The 20043-nt window shown below is 47.4% G+C and overlaps 1 protein-coding gene across 1 annotated transcript; it reads right to left on the bottom strand.

Moving 5' to 3' along the window:
• Nucleotides 1-3922: 3922 nt before the first annotated feature.
• On the bottom strand, nucleotides 3923-10371 carry LOC137417510 (von Willebrand factor-like). The gene is made up of 4 exons (XM_068103431.2): nucleotides 10089-10371; nucleotides 8063-8298; nucleotides 7803-7923; nucleotides 3923-4672 (listed from the first exon to the last, which is right to left on the bottom strand). Exons 1-4 carry the CDS (start codon nucleotides 10294-10296, stop codon nucleotides 4509-4511), a joined length of 729 nt encoding a protein of 242 aa, XP_067959532.2. The 5' UTR covers nucleotides 10297-10371; the 3' UTR covers nucleotides 3923-4508.
• Between the last annotated feature and the right edge of the window lie 9672 nt (nucleotides 10372-20043).

Genomic DNA, 20043 nt, shown 5'->3' with positions numbered 1-20043 from the left:
GCCTCAACAAAAAGTGGTCGCCATGACGACCCTTTCTATCGGGCTGCCCGCTCCGCCTAGTGGAGCACGGACGCGGCCGTTCAAAGCGAGGCCCAGCACGCACCGAGGGCCCGATTCGGCTAAAAGTCGCTCTAACCTCTAAACCGGTTTCCGTCGATGCTTCACCTGGACGCTTACACCCCGCAGCCCGTTCCTTGCTCACACATCCAGCCGTTTCCATGCTCCTCGTACCTTTCCTTACACACCCAGGTACACCCATTCCACTCACAGCCTTGGTCACACACCTGACCACCGAACACTTTGGCACACATTCGTTGGTCGCACACCTCACCAACACACCTCTTCGCGCCCCCTCCTCTGTCACCTCCTCTGTGACAATCACAGGTGTGCTCTCATTCGCACACCCAACCACGTGCCTCACCACCAACTCCAGCGTGCATTCCCACTCACGCTCTACCATTCCAGGTGTGCATCCTCGCTCACCTGTCACAACCAACTCACGCTCCTTGTCACTCTCACTACTCTCACCTCCATTCTTGACAGCGCACTCACCCTTACTCCCGACAGCGCACTCTTTCCTCAGGCACCTGTCCGTTACACACCTTTCTCGTGCACACTCTTGCGCACACTCTCCCGTCACACCCTCTGTAACACTCACCACCGGCGTGCATTCTTCCTTGCCTTTGACAGCGCACTCTTTCCCCATGCACCTGTCCGTTACACACCTTTCTCGCGCACACTCTCCCGTCACACCCTCTGTAACACTTACCACACCGCGCTTCCATGTGCTCCCTCGCACACACGCTACGACCGACTCACTCTCGCCAGCACCCTCACTCCTTGGCACGCACTTTTTCCTCACACACCCCAGAGTTGGACTTTCTCGCACACCCCCTTTTTCGCACACCAGACCTGTCGCACACTTCACCAACGGCCTCTCACGAACATCCGGGTCCATCTCGACCCCCAAGCTTCTTAAATCCCCTGGCGCATCATACGCACGACCATATTGGTCACCACTTACACCGGGTCCTCTTCCTCTTCGCTTCTCCTCCATCACCTGCGAATCCCTCATCCGGTTATTGAGCACATCATCACGATCCAAACACAGACTTTGGACCAATTCTTTTATCTCCTCTTTTATCTCTTTCTTATCCTCTCTCCGTCGCTTCTTAATTTCGCTCACCCCTTCTTCCACTTCTTCTAATTTCTGCTTCACCTCTTTTATTCCCCGGTACGTCTCCTCAAGTTCGTCCTCTAAGGCTACCTTGACCGTTTCCATGTGCGTCCTCACCTGCCGGTCCTTCGTCTCCATTACCTCTACCACCTCGTCCAACCTCGTTTTCAGTCCCTCACGTACCATCTGACATTCTCTCTTCGTCGCTATCAAGTCGTCTTTTAGTTCTTTCTGTGTCGCTTTTAAACCTCCTAATACCGCAGTGTTCCTTTGAACCTGCTCCGTTAGTCCTTTTTGTCCCTCTGTCAGCTGCTCCACCTCCTGCGTCAGGTCCTCTATGCCCCCTTGTAACTTTACAGTCCCCTTTCTCACCTCCTTCTCCATGTGCTCCTTACAGTGCCTCACCTCCTCGCGCACTCCTCCGACCTCCTCACTCACACCTCTTCTGATCTCCTCTCCCATCACTTGCATCTCCTGCCCAGATGCCACCCTCATCTGCTCCATTTCCTCCCTGTGAGCATCCAGTTTGGTTTCTACCCCCATTCTGACCCCCTCTATCTGCTGCCCCATTTGTTTAACTTCCCTTTCCGCTTGGTCCCTCATGTCCCTCAATTTGCCTTCCATACTATTTTCTAACCCCTCTAACCCCTTCTGCATCCCTTCCATTTGATTCTCTTGAGCGGCCATTCTGTTTTCTACCCCCATTAACCCCTCCTGTATTTCCCCTAATCTATTGTCTAATCCCTCTATTCTACTCCCTAACCCTCCGATCTGTGCCCCCATGTCCTCCCTCAATTTCTCGCTATTGGACCCCATCCTTTGTTCTAACCGTTGGCTATTGGCCCCCATTTGGTTTCCCATTACCCCTATTTGCTCACTATTCTTTTCCATAAGGGCCGTCATTTGCATCATAAATTGCTCCATGAGGGCCTGCATGTCAATCGGCTGTATGTTAAAGCCCGTTGATACAGCAGGCTCGGCTACCGCGCGCTCTTGCGAGGCGCCATTTTGCGCGCCCGTAACGTCGGGCGCAACGACGCTATTTTGTGCGTCTGCTACCCTCACTGCTTCGCTCTCCTTATGTCCCTCAATTTGGTCCTGGATCGACCCTGCCTCACTCTCCTCTACCGGACCCCAGTCGACTTGGTCTGCCATAGCGCGACTTTCAAAATTCGGGTTTTTATATTTTGTAAAACACAATCAAATTTCGCCGTTATAATTTCGAGCGCGGGAAACGCGCTCCGGATCGAATTCTACCTCCCAACACCAATTGTTACCCTAGTGGTACAATTGGTGTTCCAAAATTTGGGCCTAATAAATTTAGTCCCAGGTCCGAATCCGACACTCCTGACACCAATTGTTACGGACACGACTTTGATGTTATGGTGGGCCGAGCGGAATGGCCGCCGTGTTCGCACAAGTTACCCGATTATACTCGAACGTTGGCCGAGTCGCGCTACGCTAAATCAATTGAGGAAAAGGACACAACGGCTGGGTTAAAATGACACGACACCAAGGGTTCAGTTCTCAAGACCTCCGGAGGAGGTTATAATATTGCGGAAGGTCAGATTACAGGGATGAGAGAGACAGCATAGTAAGGTAGGCACTTAATTACGGTCTTATAGTAGCCCCGACAGACGACAGATAAACAGGACAAAACTGACTCACACGGGGATTGATGGCAAGGAAAGCGGGTAGTCGATGGCTCAAGGTGCACTCTTGGCTCAGGGACAGAATCGACCCGGTCCGGTCCAGTAGATGCGGGGAGGTCGCTCAGCGCTCGGAGGTCGCGACTTGTCTTTTCAAGCTGGGGGCGCATCTGACGTCACGTCCGGTAAGTCGCTGCGTATATCCGGCGGGGAGTGACACGCCCTCGGCTCGTTAGCTCCGCCCCAGATGGAATCGGCCCGCCGCTTCTCACTGGCTGCGGGGGGTTACCGGGCTCCGCCCCTGATGAGGAGCTGACAGCCAGCCCCTTCGTGGTAACCCCGTGGAGCGCATGGGCAATGGCGGCTAACCGAGCCGGAGTGAGGACGCACACTCCCCGCGCCGTGCCGCGCCCCTCTGTTGTTGTAGTTGTTGTTGTAGTTGTTGTTGTAGTTGTTGTTGTAGTTGTTTCATGGGGAAGATGGGAAGAGGTAAGGGGAGGTCCTAAACTCACTACTGGTGCCATACGATCACATTCTGGTGCAACGAAGAGTCAGAATTAATGGAAACGAGTCCTTAACTGACATAGACTACGAATAACTAGCAAGATGTCCGAAAGTTGTCTACGTGAGATGCGGTGGACCTGGGCACGACATTTAATGGGGGAAAAAAGGGGAAGGTCGGTTCTACAGAGTGTTGTTTACAGACAATGGGACTAGGGAATGGGGGATTGGGGATAGTTGGGGAGTATTGGGGAAATAGGGGAATATTTACAAGCGGATATGGAGGCCAAATTCCATATCCGCAACAATATATACCTGTCAGCAATGGGTGTGGCTCAAACAGCCAAATCCACTAATTAGAAGGGGTGTCCGCATAATTTTGGCCATGTAGTGTATATATATATATATGTATATATATATCGTCAATGAAAGGAGCACACTGACGTCATGAACATAAATTAGGCCGACACGTCACATCCAAACTGATATGGCGTCCTGTGGCACTCAGGTCTTTGCAGACTGAGATTTTTGCATTTATGGTCACAAATAAATGAAAGCAGAGTTACCGATCCAGATTTCACACATCAGGACAACATACTGCAAATCATTTATTCATGACCACACGAAGTCTTTTGATGAAATACATCAACAAGGCGACGGGTAAAAATGCCCCATGGAATATAAACGTTGAAAACGTCACAAACACAATACCACCAACATAAACGCATTTAAACCCGAGAGAACAATTTTTTTAATTTTTTCACCAAATGAAGATTAAACACAACACGGTACTATCAAAATTTACCAAGAGAAAGTGAAACATCAATGTGTCACAAAAGTGAACAGATGAAGAAACCCATGAATGATGCAATGTGATTGAACATTATATCCATGGTGTGGAATTGATTGATCTGATTACATGTTCAGGGATGATTATTAAGTATTGTGAAAAATCACGATCACTCACAAGGTTACACAATTTACGAAAAACAAAAGTGAGCAAGTTTGGGGGGAGAAGGGGAGTGACGTTTTCGGTAAAATTAAGTAATTGAGAGATTGCAGATGTTGAACACTCACTTCAGAGGTCGAGAGAGATGGGCACGAGAGAGAGATAGAGGTGAGGGGAGGGAAGATGCCTTGAGAAGAGACACAATGAAGAAGATTAATTTTGTCACTCGAGGTTATTCTTCCCAGGCCTCGAAGAAGGTATTTAGGTCGGGAGCAACAGAGCCATCTGGAAGTCGAGTGTTTCCTCCTTCAGTTCCATCATAACTCCCACATAGTCCGCACATCTCTCCAAAATAAAGTTCCTCACTCTCCAGCTCTACCTGCACGCGTCGCCAGCCTGGGGAGAATGACATTACACGGGATTAGGCTGCAGGGTGGAGTCAGGTTGGGGTGTGGGGGTGTGAGTGTGCTTTAATCGAGTGTTTTATCAGAAATGTTTATTAATTCTTAACATTCCATTCCTGTTGCCTGGTGTTGGCTTTGCGGTTCGGGTGCCTGCTTGGGATCCTAGGATTCTGGGTTCGAATTCCGGTCGTTTGCCAAATGAATGCCAGGGGGGTTGACTCAGCCTGTCATCCTTCTGAGGTCGGCAAATTGAGTACCAGTTCACTGGTAATTCCGTGTGTCACAAGAGGCGACTACCAGGGTTGGCGGCAGGAAGGGCATCCGGCCATAAAACATTGCTTCAAAAAGGGGACCATGGTGCCCGAAAAAGGCGAACCCCCGCTATGCGGGAAAAATGGCCTCTAAAGGTGGTTCATTCCATTCCTGTCCCACACTTCGATTTAGGATGAAAATACTTATTAATTTATTGTTATTAATTATGAGGTCAATTATTAATTAGTTATCTCCTAATGAATGTTGGTGTAAGTGTTTCGTAACTCCAGTTATCAGGATTGTGTGTTTAGGAAGCTCCATGTTCCTGTCTCTTTTCCACTCTTTACTTTTCCACTGAGCATTCTCAATCATTTACATTGTCATTTCTCATCTGTTACACAAGACCGCATCAACCTGGTGGTTCCGTGCGTATCAGCCCCACTCAACCGCATTGAAATAGCCACTGAATGTGTTAGAGTGTGTACAAGTGCGAGCCCCACACGGCTCTGTTGAAATGACGGGTGAAACGATAAAGCGGCATGATGTAGGTGAGAAACTCCGTCACTGTGTGGGTTAAATACGTGAACATTGTGGGGATGGAGAGGTGAGAGGGGGATGAAAGCCTCAGGGCAGGAAGCGCACGACGGTGGATATATACAGACTTGGCATTTAATATGCAATTTTTTTTTGTGGGGGTGAACTTACTTTTCAAGATGTCTTAGAACCAAAAGTTCATTGGAATTATGTTGAAATTATTCTAGATTTTGTTAATGTGACCTTTAAAAGAAACAAAAACCACATTTGACATTTCGAAACAAATAAATTGATCCTTGAAAGTGATGTAAACTGATATCGAACTCAATTCATGGACAGTACTGTGTTAAACTTCTGTACGTTTTCCAGAAGTATCTCTTTATTTTGCACATTAGCCCAATTTTTTTTTAACAAAAACAAAAGTTAAATTACGACTGGGATTACGGACAGTAAAATTACAGTTCAGTACTTCGTGTAACCCCCACGAGCATTCAGGAGAGCACGTACATGTTGAGGCATTCTGTTCACGAGATTTGCCAAGGTTTGGACAGGAATCGCTTGCCATGCAGTGACAATAGCCTGCTGCAATTCACGCACAGAGGTCGGCTGCTGGTCCAAGTGGTCGATTTGATGCGTTAATTCTGCCCACAAGTTCTCTATCGGATTCATATCCGGGGACATGGCAGGCCACTCCATATGCTCTACACCACGGTCAGCAAGAAAGTGTTGGATCATGCGAGCACGATGAGGCCGTGCATTGTCATCTTGGAAGACAAAGTTTCCTCGAAAGGCTGCACGAGCAAATGGAAGCAATGTTTCTTCCAGAATGGCCCTGTACTTGAACTGGTTCAGGTTTCCATTCAGAACAACCAGGTCAGTTTTGCCCCCTGCATGAAAAGCAGCCCAAATGGTCACCCCACCACCTCCAGCTTGGACTCTTGGCACTATACAATCTTTGTTGTAGGCTTCATGCACTTCTCTGCGCACTCGGACGTGGCCATCTTGACGATAGACCAGAAATCTAGACTCGTCACTGAAGATCACGTGATTCCAGTGTCCTGGCTGCCATTGACGGTGCTCTCTGGCCCATTGCAATCGGCGCTGGCGGTGTTGTCTGGTCAGGCGTGGCTTCTCAGGGGACGCCTGGCACGATAACCTGCTTGAACCAGTCGTTGGTTGACTAGCCTTCTGGATACAGGCACATTTGTCAGTTGCTGCCACTCAGCCCTCAGCCGATTAGCTGACTTGGTACAGCCATTGCGGTCTAACCGGTGCAGCTGGCGATCATCCCTCCTTGTGGTTCTGCGGGGACGTTCTGGCCTCGGTATTGGAGTAGGGACACCCCTCTGAGCATTTCGTTTCAGGATCTTTGACACCTGACCTTGAGTGATGCCATACTGTCGAGCAATAGCACGCTGTTTCATGCCGTAATTTCGTAAAGCCACCACTCCATGACAAACAGCATTGTCGAGTTGACGGACCATCTCCAGAGGAAGCGGCAATAACTTTTGGAGACGTGCAGCAGTTGTTTTCCACTAATACAGAACGCAACAACCCTTGTATACCCGACTGTGAAGCCAATCATCAAATGCACCTGTCCGTACATTTTGCCACGCCACCTGTGATATAATCCTGTTGTTGACTTCTTGCTGTGACAGACAATCTGTGACATGGTTCTTTTAACAAATAAATCACCAAAGTGTAAAAGAAACTCACCAGATTGATATAATGAGTTAAGAAAGTAAACCCAAGTCAAGAAAATAAAATATTCCATCTTAAATGCCAAGTCTGTAGTTGAGCTGAGAGTTGCCTTAGAGAGGAGAGAAAAGGGTCCTGAGTGGACCACCAAAACCTCTACCTCATCCATCCTGTCACACCTTTTTGTATGTTCTATATCACTGAACGGGTGTGCATGTGAGCAGTTTAGTTTAAGGTTTAGGTGTGGAGACAATTTCTATCTAGTTAAGCAGGTCTCCATCTTGTCAGCTTATTCGTCGTTTCCTTCTTGCATCCCGATCTCAGTTCTTATTTATTTGACCTGTTGCACTTTTTAGCAGTTTCGCTGTGCATTTGAACTGCTGAATCGACCTCCAGCGTAACCAAATTTCCCTGTAAAACCGAAAGTGTGCGCCGAAATCACCGCACGGCCAAATCAATTCATCATAAGCACATCACACCATTGGGTTACCACTTGTGCAGAAAGCCTCTGCTTGGCACCTTGGGAGTTAACATCTGGCTGTGTCACGTCACCATTTAAGGATATCAAATCTGTTAGAGTACTATAAGTGATGGGAGTGTTTACTGTCTTAATATATTGAGTTGTGAGTGTCAGGTACCGTTGTATTTGACAGTGAAATAGTTCTTGGTGTGCAGCACAGAAACAGGAAACTTTTCATACAAGATGTGGAAGTCCCCACTTGGGTCATAATATGGCAGCTGAACAAGAACTCCATCAACCTGAGAAGGGAGAGATCAAATGAATATTTCCAACATTGATGAGGATACTTCGAGGTGAGGAAATAGAGGGGAAATAAATGTAATAATTTATGTAGTTAATGTAAATTAGTATCTACCCAGGGTAAAATCCCATGAGTACCTCAGTGCCCTTATGATGGATGAAACTGAAGATCTTGCCATAAACCATGATGTCAGCTCGGGTGGTGGATGAGACTATGGAATTGGGTTCAGTTTCCATGTATATGAACACCTCCCAGGTACGTGGTTGTCCGGTCGGGCAGTGTGCGGCCAAAAGCAGCGTTCCAGTGACATTGGATGAGAAATGGAAATTTTGAAAGTTTTTGAAATGCGGATCAGCACTGGCATGACATTCAGCTGCAAAGGATTGGGGTTGAGGGGTGAACCTAGGGGTCAAGCTTGGAGCTAGAACTCAACATGTACAAAAGTTTATGTGATGGAGTTTGACTGAACGCTTCATGCGGGGATAAGATGTGTTCCAGTGCAAATCATTCAGTGAAGTGAAGGATGAAGAAAGAGCAGGGGTTGGGGTTGGGGGTGTTTGAGGGAGAGATCGATTGGGGTAAACTGGGTTAAAACACTTACCACTGTGTAAAGTCCAGACCTATATTTAGCCTCACCTGCATGTGTGCGTGTCAGGAGGTGATTCCGCACACAGACCAAATTTAATACAGTCCTCTAAGGTGAGGTACTTTAATATTACTCTTGAAGCGGTCTTAATCGCAGTTTGAGAAAGTTGTCTCATGCATAACCACAATACTTCACATCAAAATGAACCAGATGTTAATTTAGTGCGTTGAACATGGATTATGTCACGTTCCTGAGTTATGGAGAAAGGCCTCTGGGCTCGATTAGTGCACCCAATCTTCGGCACAAAATTGTACGACACACAAACTATTCTTGGGAAAAATTCCAGAGGCATAGAAAAGGCCCCTTTATATGGTATGTGCCATGTGACAAACGAAAGAAAAGAAGCGACATATTTCATAGCTTGTAGAAAATGCCAAATCATAGGAAATAAGGGACATTCCATGGCCTCTGGAAAATGCCGGATGATAGAAAATAAGAGACATTCAAAAAAATCTCATCTGCATACTGTCCTACCCTTGTGTCCTTAGGAGGAACCAAGTAATGCTCTGGAAAAGTTCATATAAAGGGGTGCCAATTTGATTCATACAGCTGCATGAAGAAATAAATGTATTTTAACCTTTATATGTAGGGTGCCCTTTTATATGAACTTTTATAGAGCAATATATATATATATAATTTTAAAGCAATAACTATGGCACTTAGGTGGAATTTGTTTCAAAAGACATTAATTAGATGTATTGGCCGATGCATATTCCAAGTTTCAGCTAGTTTCAATGTATAGCCTTTGAGATATGAGCGCGAACACATTTTGGGTGGACGGACGGACGGACAGACACCAATGTGAATTTGAGGGTTTTCTTAATAAAACTCAAGAATGCGGAAACAGATGTTGCTGAAATTTAGAACATATTACCTCAACATACAAAGCATTTACTTCGGAAACTTGCAGCCAATTTCATCCAGTGGAAGCTAAGAAACTAATTTTCAGTCCCCATGTTAAAGTTGCATACAGAGAAACCGTTCCATATAAAAGGAGGGGTGCTTTGCGCATCCCTTGATTACCGATGTATTTATCATGACATATACGCACGTGGTAATTTATTGGGTGACGTATTAAAGTTATTGTAATGGTGCTGTGTGTTGGTCAATGAATGAGTAAGTGAGTAAGTCCGCAACTAGTTCTCAGATCTACTGCAATCTATATACCCCATCAAAGGTTGCAGCAAAGAGCAAATCTTGTCTGTGAAAGTGCGCTTTGAGTGTCTGGTTACTTCATCAACATAACTACAGTCATTACCATAAGTCTTGTCCTGGTAAGCTAGACAATTAATAATTTGTTAGGTTTGTGTAATGTGTCCTGCACAACACCATGTTCTCAAATTGGCTGAGTTTTAAATGGTAATTGGCTGAAAATGATAATAAAGAGATTCAAACCCCCATCAGTTTGAGGTATACGTCATTGTATCTTTTCTTTATCGACCATCTTAATCCTTTTTTGTTCTGGCAACATTGCCCCAGTAAGGTCCTTGTGGTTGTTTGTGCAATGGTGAACATACCGTACGGTGTTCGTGGAATGGTGAAAGGTTGGTCCGTGAAGTTGTATCGGCGCTGGCATGAGAGTCCACCTATTGACTCAGCCACTCCATCATCCACTGTGATATGAACTGGCTGTCCACTGGGCAAGGCGCGATGGGAAAGCCCGAAGGCAAGGGTTTTGAGGTCTCCTCGGATGTCTGCTGAAGATGCAGCGACTTTGACAATCATGCGGGACGAGCGAGTGTCCCAAAACCTGATATATCCTGACGTTGAGTTCGGAAGAAACTAAGGACAGAGAGAGTCAAAGTAAGGGAGGCACAGTTACTTACATTGCTTTGACCCATTTGATCAGATAATGCATGGGGAATGGCACCATAAATATTTGTAACGTCAAGTAAATACACTGCCAGATCTTTCCTTTTTACTTTTACATCCTTGAAAGGATACCACATCATGCAAATGTGTTTCTGGCATCCTGAGAACCCTATTACTCATGCCTTTTGTAATGAGGTGTCTATAAAAAAAACTACAAAATAGAAATCAGAGATTGCAGACCCTTGCCTTTGTTCTTGTTTTGTGAGGTGTATATTGTGTGGTAAATAAATGGAAGGATGTACTAAATTAAAGGTCTTTGATTGTATATGAAACGTCTAAAGGGCCATAAAATGCTAAAAAGGGTGTAATTTAGGTTCTAAAGGAACAGAATTGTCTTCAGAGTCTTAAAAACGTCTAAAACTAAAGGTCGAAGGGGTATGAAGGTTTTTAAAGGTGTGAAGATCGATACGTTGTAAGGCCGAAAGGGTAGAAAAGAATCTAAAGAGCCTCTCTCGGGGATCAACAGGGTATTGAAGGGTCTAAAGGTCTAAAAGGTGCGTTCCAATAGCATGTAATTGACCAAAAATAGCAATGAGATTGTAGACTCTCGCCAGGACGTGTTTTCAGTGGGGGTTTAAAAAAAAGGCTTTTGTGTTAAAACAAATATGGCGGCAGAACCACGGGACCGAAGACGTCATCATTTTTTTTGTCTCCACCAATTTATCCCAAGATGATGCTCAAGAAATTTCATCTTGATCGATGAAGTTTTGTACTGGTCGAATTATTACGTCATAATGGAGGCACCTATGACATCATCACTAACATATGTTATTCCACATGGAGAGTTATTTACAATGAGCCATGTCTCAAGTTTTTCTATTCAGTGCTTTCGGAGATATAGAGGTGCAAAGTTTTTCAGTTTTTCGGTTTTTCCAAGATGGCGCCCGTACCACGTGACATATGACGTCATAATTATCATGAACAAAAATTCTACAGGTGGAGGTGCACCTATGGTGAAAATTTCCTGTCAATCGAACCAACAGTTGCAGAGAAAATTATATTTATTATGTGCAGACAAACAAACAGACAGACAGACAAATGAAAAATCCCTCATAGAGCGACACTTGGCAAAACAGAACAAAGTAGAATGGCATTCAGTAGGGCATCCTTTTGACCCCAGAAATAATTAGTGGTTGAATTCAGTGACCTGATATGCAAATCGTCTTCAAAGTTTAAGTTAATCGGATGAAAATTGACAATTTTAGAATTTTGGCCTATGTTGACCTCAAAATAATGGGTGGTTTGTTTCGGTGAGCCGACATGCAAATTCTGTTCAGATTTCAAGTCAATCGGATGAAAATTGAGGATTTTAGAAATTTGAAATGGTTGTTGACCTTTTTGCCTATGTTGACCTTTTGGGCTATGTTGACCTCAAAAAATAGGTGGGGTTGAAGTCAGTGACCAGATATGCAAATTATCTTCAAATTTTAATTGAATCGGATGAAAATTGAGCATTATTTTTAGAGATTTGAAAGAAGTCGTTGACCTTTGGCCTATGCTGACCTTTTGGCCTATGTTGATCTCAAAAATAGTTGATGGTTGAATTCAGTTAGCTGATATGAAAACCCTATTAAAATTTCAAGTCAATCGGATGAAAATGGAGGATTTTAGAATTTTGAAGAAAAGTGGTCAAAGTCTCCTAATAGGTCTATACTCTACAACTTGAGAACGGCTGAAGTGATCTAATTCAAACTTGGTACAGGTATTTATAATGATGTGCAGATTAACTTATTAAATTTTGAGGTCAAGTGGTCAAAGGTCAAAGTCTGTAAAGGTCTATAACTTGAGTGGCTATAGGGATCAAATTCAAACTTGATAGAGATCTTATTATAATAAAGCAACCGCATGTGGCGATGTTGGTATGTTTATTCATGACCAAACAGTCTCCTTCTTCTTAAAATATAATTAACACCCCAAACACAGTCCGTCAACTCTTAATTACGTATTACGTACTGTTGGAATATACCTTTTGACCCTTTAGACTGCTGAGACACCTCAGACCTTTGACGACCCTTTAAGACCCCAAGTCCCTTAATACCACCAAGACCCCTGAAGACCCAAAATACCCTCAAAGACTGCAAAAACCCAAAATACCCCCAATATCCTAAAAGACGCAGAGGAACCAAAAGACCCTTAAGACCCAAAAGCCCCTAAAGACCCAAAACACTCTGAAGACCCCAAAGACCCCAAACACCACAAATACCCATGAAGGCCTAGAGGATCCAAAAGACCCTGAAGACCCAAAGCACCATGAAGACCCAAAAGACCCCGCAGACAGAAAAGACCCCGCAGACCCAAAAGACCCCGCAGACCCAAAACACCCTGAAGAACCAAAACACCTTGAACACCAAACAGACCCCGAAACCCAAAATACCCTGAAGACCCCAAATACACCAAAAACACCCCACAGACCCAAAATACCCTTAAATACCCAGAGAATCCAAAAGACCCTGAAAACCCAAATGGCTCCGAAGACCCAAAAGACCTTGAAAACCCAAAACACCCTGAAGACCCAAAACACCCTGAAGACCCAAAAGACCAAAATACGCTAAAGACCCAAATTACCCCAAAGACCCTAAAGACCCCAAAGACAGCGAAGACCAATCACACCCCAAATACCCAAAATACCCTTAAAGGCCCAGAACATCCAAAAGACCCTGAAGACCCAAATGGCTCCAAAGACCCCAAAAGACCCAAAACACCCTGAAGACCCAAAAGACTCTGAAGACCCAAAAGACCCCGAAGACGCAAAAGACCCTGAAGACCCAAAACACCACGAAGACCCAAAACACCCCGAAGACCCAAAACACCCCGAAGACCCAAAACACCAGGAAGACCCAAATCACCCCAAACCCCGCAGGGAGCGGCATACGGGGTCCGACCGTCGGGCGACCATAAGGTTCCGCTCGCGCCGTATGACGGCAAGAGCGATTTGAGGGCGCATCTGGCGCAATTCGACCACGTGTGCAGGGGTAACGGTTGGAACCCAGACGAAGGCGGGGTACACCTTGTGGTAGCCCTGCGCGGCGCAGCGGTGGAGGTCCTGACAGCTTTACCACCGGGTGCTATCACCTTGCCGGACCTCCGTGCAGCCCTAATTAATCGTTTTGGCGTGGAAAAGCAGAGCGAGCTTGTTAAAGCTCAGCTCGCAGTGCGAAAAAGGAAGCCCCAGGAGACCATCGGGGAATTGGTATACGACATTCGCCGCACAGTGGGGATAGCGCATGCGGACATGGCCACGACCTCCCATGAAAGCTTGGCGCTGGACCATTTCATCCAGACCTTTCCGGATCCCGAGCTTCGGGATCTCGCCATGTGGCGCCTGCAGACTCTAAGCCAGGCGGCCGACGCTGTGGCCCATTGGGAGGCAGCGAGGCCGCTGGCCAGGGGGAGAGAGCGCCACGCAGTGGTGGTGAGACAGGTAGGGCCTGTGGCTGGTGGTGGGCCCCTGAAAGGGTCCGCCCCCGAAAGGGGCCCGGACCTGGAGGACATGATCCGAAGGCTGGTGGACCAGCGCCTGGCGGGATCTGGACCATGACAGGCGGCTCCAGCGGTGGCACACGGTAGGCCACGATCAAATGCCCCAATTCGGGATTACAGGGGGGGGCAATTTGGAATTCCGGAGGCAAGCACCTTACCAGGTGAGGTGCTATAATTATAACCAGGTGGGTCACCATGCGCGGGAGTGTAGAGCCCCGCGCCGGGATGGACCCCGGCAGCCGGGACCATCAACTCCGCCTCGAACGGGTCGGACCAGCCGACCCCAGACACCCTCCCCCCCCCCCCCCCCCACCAGGGCCCGGGAAACTAATAGGTGCCGAGCATGCAGGGCCGTGTTTGGCAGTAGGGGATGGAGAAGAGCCCTCATTGACGCGACAGGTCATCTATTGTGGCCAAATTGGTACAGGTCGCTTGACAATTTGGTGCAAAATTGCCGGCATGGGGGTAGACGCCGTAGTGGACACAGGAGCTAGCGCCACGATCATCAGCCCTGTGGTCCTTGATTCGAGTGCAGAAGGCTGGGATAAAATCCAGCATCTGGAAAATCATAGTTTGCAGCTGGCTACCGGGGTAACGGCCCCCATCATAGGGCGTGGTTTTGTAACCCTCAAGTTAGGGTCGGTAAAGAGGGAAATAGAAGTTTGGGTGGCAGAAGTGTGTGACCCATGCCTAATTGGGTTGGATTTGTTGACTGCCAGCGGTTGTAGAATCTATTTGTGCCGGGGGACCCTGCAAGTGGGAATAGATGAGCTGCCATTGGATGGGGTGAGCACGGCCGAAAGGACGGAGCTGGAGGCTTCTTAGGCCGTCACCATTCCCCCAAGGGCCGAGGCCATAGTGCCGGCCCGAGGGCTAGCTCGCCGAACCCAAGGGGTCCATTTGTTATAGTTGTTTTACTGAGCCCTCAATTTCCTGGCTGGCCGAATGTAATAAAATCGAAGGGAAGACCACAGGAGGCAAATTACACACTGGGGAATTAATCTTTAAGCCCAATAATTAATTAGGACAAAGCCACGCCCATTATGGCGACATGCAAACGCTCTTACTGAGACACTTACGTAGAGTCGGCCTACTTACGTACATCGAGATGGCTTCACAGCATACGGAGCATGCTAATCTACACATTCTGAACTTTCTTAAGGTATTTCATGACTACCCCCCACAAACCTAACAATATATATATAAAACAAAGATGGCTCTTCCTTTGTCTGTTCGCTGTTACGCTGATTGGCTGGTGTGAGGCTAGGTGCAATGTGATTGGCTCCTGGAAAGATTGAATAACGTATATTTTAGGCTTATGCTGTTGTTTTGTATTGTCGCATCACCAGCGATTAAGACCACTGGATGACGGATAGCCGAGACAGCTGTACTCCCGAGCCGGCTGCCTGAAAAATGGCTGTATTTTTGTCACGCGCGGAATGAAGGAAGGTGAAGTGTTTACCTGAACGGAACACACGCGTTTATTCCGAAACCACAAACAAGTAAATGCGACAAGGAAAATTAAATAATAATGATTTAAGAAAAATGAACCAAGAAATAAAATGAATGCTGAGATAAAACTAATTCCTATCTGAGGTACCTCCACATACAGACTCAAAAACAGACGAGGGGACAGATAATAAAAAATAAAATTCTTCCTTTGCGGTGCCGGCACTTAGCTCTGGCCTCACAAGTTCGTCTGCGAGGTTGGCAGCTGGGGACGAGGCCCAGAGCTCGATGTCCCTCCAGCGGGAAGCTGGCACAAAATGGCCGCAGCGTCGCACTCGACAGTGCCACAAACGTGAGGTGAGTTGTGAAGACGCCCTCTCGCTTCTCCACCTCTTTGTCACAATGGCCGAACAGCACAGCCTTCAGCTTCCAGGTAGAGCCCACCACCCAAGACCTCCTCTTTCTGAGCAAAAGAGCGCACCAAAATAAACCAATGCACACAATGGCCAGCGTCTTTCAACAAGCTCCCTCTCAGTTCTCGAGGCTTCTCGCTCCGACGTCACCCTCGGCCCTCGTCACTCCGGAGGCGTGGCCTGCTGGCTGTGCTCTTCCATGCCCACTGTACCACTCTGGGAGGGGGGGCTGTGGCCTTTTGCCGTAAGTCTTCATGTGGGAGGGGCTCAGTCCGATCAACTCTGTTCGGGTTCTGTCTGCGGTTGTTGTCATTAAATGGAGGTTTTGTATGAGCGGCCTTGCTAAATATAAAACGTTAGGGAAAATGACAGAGGGAAAATCACATACTGGGGAAAACTAACTTTAATCCATGACTAATTAGCATGGCTTGACCCCTCGTGTGAAGACACATAAACAATCTTAAGCTCCAGTTTCCCTACTTAAACACATCGAGATTTCTCCTATGCATCCACAATCCATGCTATAATTATACATTCCTACCTTTACTATGGGATTCCTTCATCTACCCCCACAAACATAAAACACAGCAACCCCCTTCCACCCCCCCCCCCCATCATCCCCCGCTGGAACCGCAGCTCCTGCAAGGTTCAATGCAGGCGTTACCATTCCAGCCTTATCACTAGACTACGGATTTTTATGTTAAGAAAATAGGCCTTTTATGTTTTGAAAAGCGGAATTTTTTTTTTTTTATGTGAAAAAATCCCGAAATATTTTTTTCCTCCGTTTTATTCATTTTTTATTATTACCAAGTTTTTCAGAAATCAGTCAAAAAAAGAACAGAAAATGGTAAGCTTTTTCCTGCACAACATTAAGCACTCTGGGCTAGTAAACAGGTAAAAAATGACGTTCAGGTACCTTTATTGCAACCGCATTGTTTGATAAGTAGAGGACGAGAAGAAATTGACAAGACCCTTTTAGGAACGGTTAAAGTAGGTGTTTGAAATAATTATCTTGGTAATGTTCTCCTTGGTGAGGCGGTGTCGGCGGTCGGTGAAGACGTTTCTGTAGACGGAGAAGGACCTTTCCACGTCGACGCTGACGATGGGGCAGTACCTCAAGAGGGGGATGTCAGCAAGCTTGACTCCAGCCGGCACACCAACCTCAGATCCGTGCTGATCTCCATCCAGGATCAAAGCCACTGTCCTCAGCACACCAATGTCGGGATTGCGCTGCAGCACCGCCTTGAACTTGGTGAGCAGGATCTCCTTACGGCAGCCTCAGATCTTTTCGAGCTCCTCCTTGGCCTGATCAAGGAGCTGGAAGGCCTTGGCCAGCTCCATGCCGGCCTCCTCCAGCTGCTTAAGGATCTTCGGGATGAACGACACGTGGGCATTTAAGAAGACCAAACTGAGCTTGATGTCCGCCTTTCCGAACAGGTCCTTGGCACTCTGGATTGCCATCGTGTCGTCATCGTTCAGCTGGTCCACAATGTCCTTGACGGCCTCGAAGTGCTCGGTGTAAAACACCGCGGCGTCGATCCACGTCCCCCACCGAGTCAGAATGGGCTACGGGGGGAGAGAAAGATTGGGCTGCTGCTCCTTCCAAAAGACAACACGCGACGGGGCTTTGACGAACACCTTCTTCGTCGTGGCAATCAGGTCGTTGACGTCCTTGAACATTTCTCGGACTGTCTCGCAGACACGGTGGAGCGCGTGGGCAACGCAAGTCACATGCAGCAAGTCCGGGAAGAGTTCCTTCTGGGCATGGCCAGCCTTGATCATATAGGCCGCGGCGTCGCTGACGAGGACCTTGAGGCACTCCGGCTTGAAATCAGGCCAAAGATAGCGCAGCGTGTCATTGACTGCACGCACGATCTCCCCGGAGTTGGTCTTCTCCAGAAACATGCACTGGACGAGGTGGGGGACGAAAGTACCCCTCCTTGGACAAGCGTCCCGCGATGATGTTGGCCACATATCGACCTGCCGAATCGGTCGTCTCGTCGACGGACAGCCAGATGGGCTGCTGTCCGAGGTCGGCACGGATCCCCGCCAAGGCCTCGTCGTAGCACTTGTCGAGGTAGTGCTTTCAAATCCAGCTTTCATCGGGGATCTGGAGAGTGATGTGCTTCTCCAGGAACGACCGGAGGGCAGGGTTTTCCAATTTCGACCATGGGATGCCAGCGGCCAGCATGGCCTGGCACAGCTCCTGAGCCACGACGTCGCACTTGTGCCTCTTTCCGCCACCAAAGGCCTCCATGGTGGCTTGCGTGACCGTCCTCTTCTTCTTCAAGGCCTAGTTGCTCTTGTGGCGGTCTCCTCGGACATGTTGGGCCAGCTCAGACTTCTGCTTCGCCCGGAAAGTCTTTTCACAAGCTCGACAGAAAGCCGTGTCACTCGACACGTACTTGAAGGTGGCCCCATCGCCACCAGCGTTGAATTCCTTCAGCCACTTGTCACGAAGAGCAGCACTCATCTTGATAGAAGACTTGTTCACACTTTGTGTACACTCTCTCACTGTAGTACACCGCCTCACTGCTGTACACGCTGGGGACGCAACGCACGCAAGTGGACGCAACGTTTTGTTTTTGAGATCGATCGCAGTTAAAAATTTCGATCGCAGTTAAAAATTTCGAAAAATTCCCTAATTTTTTTTAGCGTTGCCAGACATTTTCGACCAAAAAGGGCATTTTATTTTATTTTTCCCGAAAAAGGGCGAAATATTTTTTTCCTCCGAAAATAGAAAAAAAATTTTTTTGCACGCAAAAAGCCGTTTTATGTGAAAAAATATTTTTTATTTTTTCACATAAAAATCCGATGTATACTTATCACTTACTGACTCACACCTAATTAGCCGAAGAAATAAATTAGGAGGGGCTGTGGAAAGCGAGCACGCATTCCAACCCATGCAAGACCATGGCATAATTGTTATTTTACACGTGTGATCCTCAATCAGGCAGCGGGGAGATACCGTACAACCAAGTGGGGGTGCTTTAGGCTGTGGTGTCCGCAGTCAAAAAACAAGTAACTTGAATTTTGACTTCTTCACCGTCACCACCATCATTCCCCCCCCCCCCCCTCAACTATTCAGTCCCTGATAGCCAAGCAGCTCCTTTGCTGTAAGTCTCACCGGGGAGGGTCTCCGCACCATCCAGGCTCCCTTGGCCTCAGGCTCCCATGCCCCCCCTTCCTCCAATAGGTCTCCATTTCCAGACAACACCGGCTGCCAGGGACAAAATTACCTCATGGGGGGCCGCAGTCACTGCTCCTCCAGAACTTGATCCATTCCTGCGGACACACACACCTTCCCCACCCACAAAATCCCACACGTCATTTCCTCCCCCGCTGCCATTCAATTCTCAACCACTGCAATGCAAAGATGGTGATTGCATTCCTGCACTGCAATGGCCTGCATACATGTTATAATCCACATTTACACTCCCAACCACATCTCAACTTTCCTCACGACAACCACAAAACCCTTTACACATAACAGACACCAACCAAAAGACACTTTGTGGCACTCAAACCGATCCACTTACCGACCATCGAGTTACCTTTGCCTGCCCCCATTCCAATTATCCATGTCCCAATTTCTGAGCAAGAACCGAACACCTGGGATGTAAAACATCAAGGCACCTTACCTTATGCGCAGGTCATCGCAGGTTGGACGGGGCCAAGAGTGTCATCCATCACGCCGAGTTTTCCTTTATACCATTGGGCCAATCAATTTCCCCCTCAAATTTTCAATTTTATCCGGCTGGACTGCCAAGCATGTGGATCCGCCTCCTCCGGTGACCTCGACTACACTATTCGGCCGAGAAAAAGATATTTCCGGGTTCTGGTCAGCGCGCGCATCGATTTTGACCCTGCGCATCAACAACTTTTCTTTTCAAATTTGGTATCGCCGTTCGCGCACGGTTCTCCCCTACAAAACTACGTTTAGTTTGTCCAAATCCAACCAGCCGTTCCAGAGATATGAGTAGTTTTGTGTGCCGTGACGTCATGAATCCAATCGGGAAGTTGCATGTGACGACATCGTCTTAGTCACATGACCGCTGAGTGTGTGTGGCATACTTGTGGAGTGTTGTCATGTATGAAGTGCAAATATTCACGGTTGTATCCCTACACCGTGACCGCATTGTATCCCTATGCCCCAGCTCGGATGGCGCTGAGGTGAATCGGGCCTGTATCGGCAGAGTGAATAAACGTGTACGACAATTGATCGTAGTTTGTCGAGATACCTTACATGGCGACGAGG

This window comes from Myxine glutinosa, chromosome 14, assembly GCF_964187855.1.
Source record: "Myxine glutinosa chromosome 14, kmMyxGlut1.1, whole genome shotgun sequence".
Taxonomy (NCBI): domain Eukaryota; kingdom Metazoa; phylum Chordata; class Myxini; order Myxiniformes; family Myxinidae; genus Myxine; species Myxine glutinosa.
Note: the sequence above shows the minus strand (reverse complement) of the source record. Positions and strands in the feature narration are given on the sequence as shown.

Bases quoted from the DNA above. Each gene is read 5' to 3' on its own strand.
- LOC137417510 (XM_068103431.2), bottom strand. From the start codon at position 10,296: ATGATTGTCAAAGTCGCTGCATCTTCAGCAGACATCCGAGGAGACCTC. The intron at 8,299-10,088 runs GTATGTTCACCA...AATCCTTTGCAG, and splicing joins CATTCCACGAACACCGTACG to CTGAATGTCATGCCAGTGCT. The intron at 7,924-8,062 runs GTACTCATGGGA...CTCCCTTCTCAG, and splicing joins TCCATCATAAGGGCACTGAG to GTTGATGGAGTTCTTGTTCA.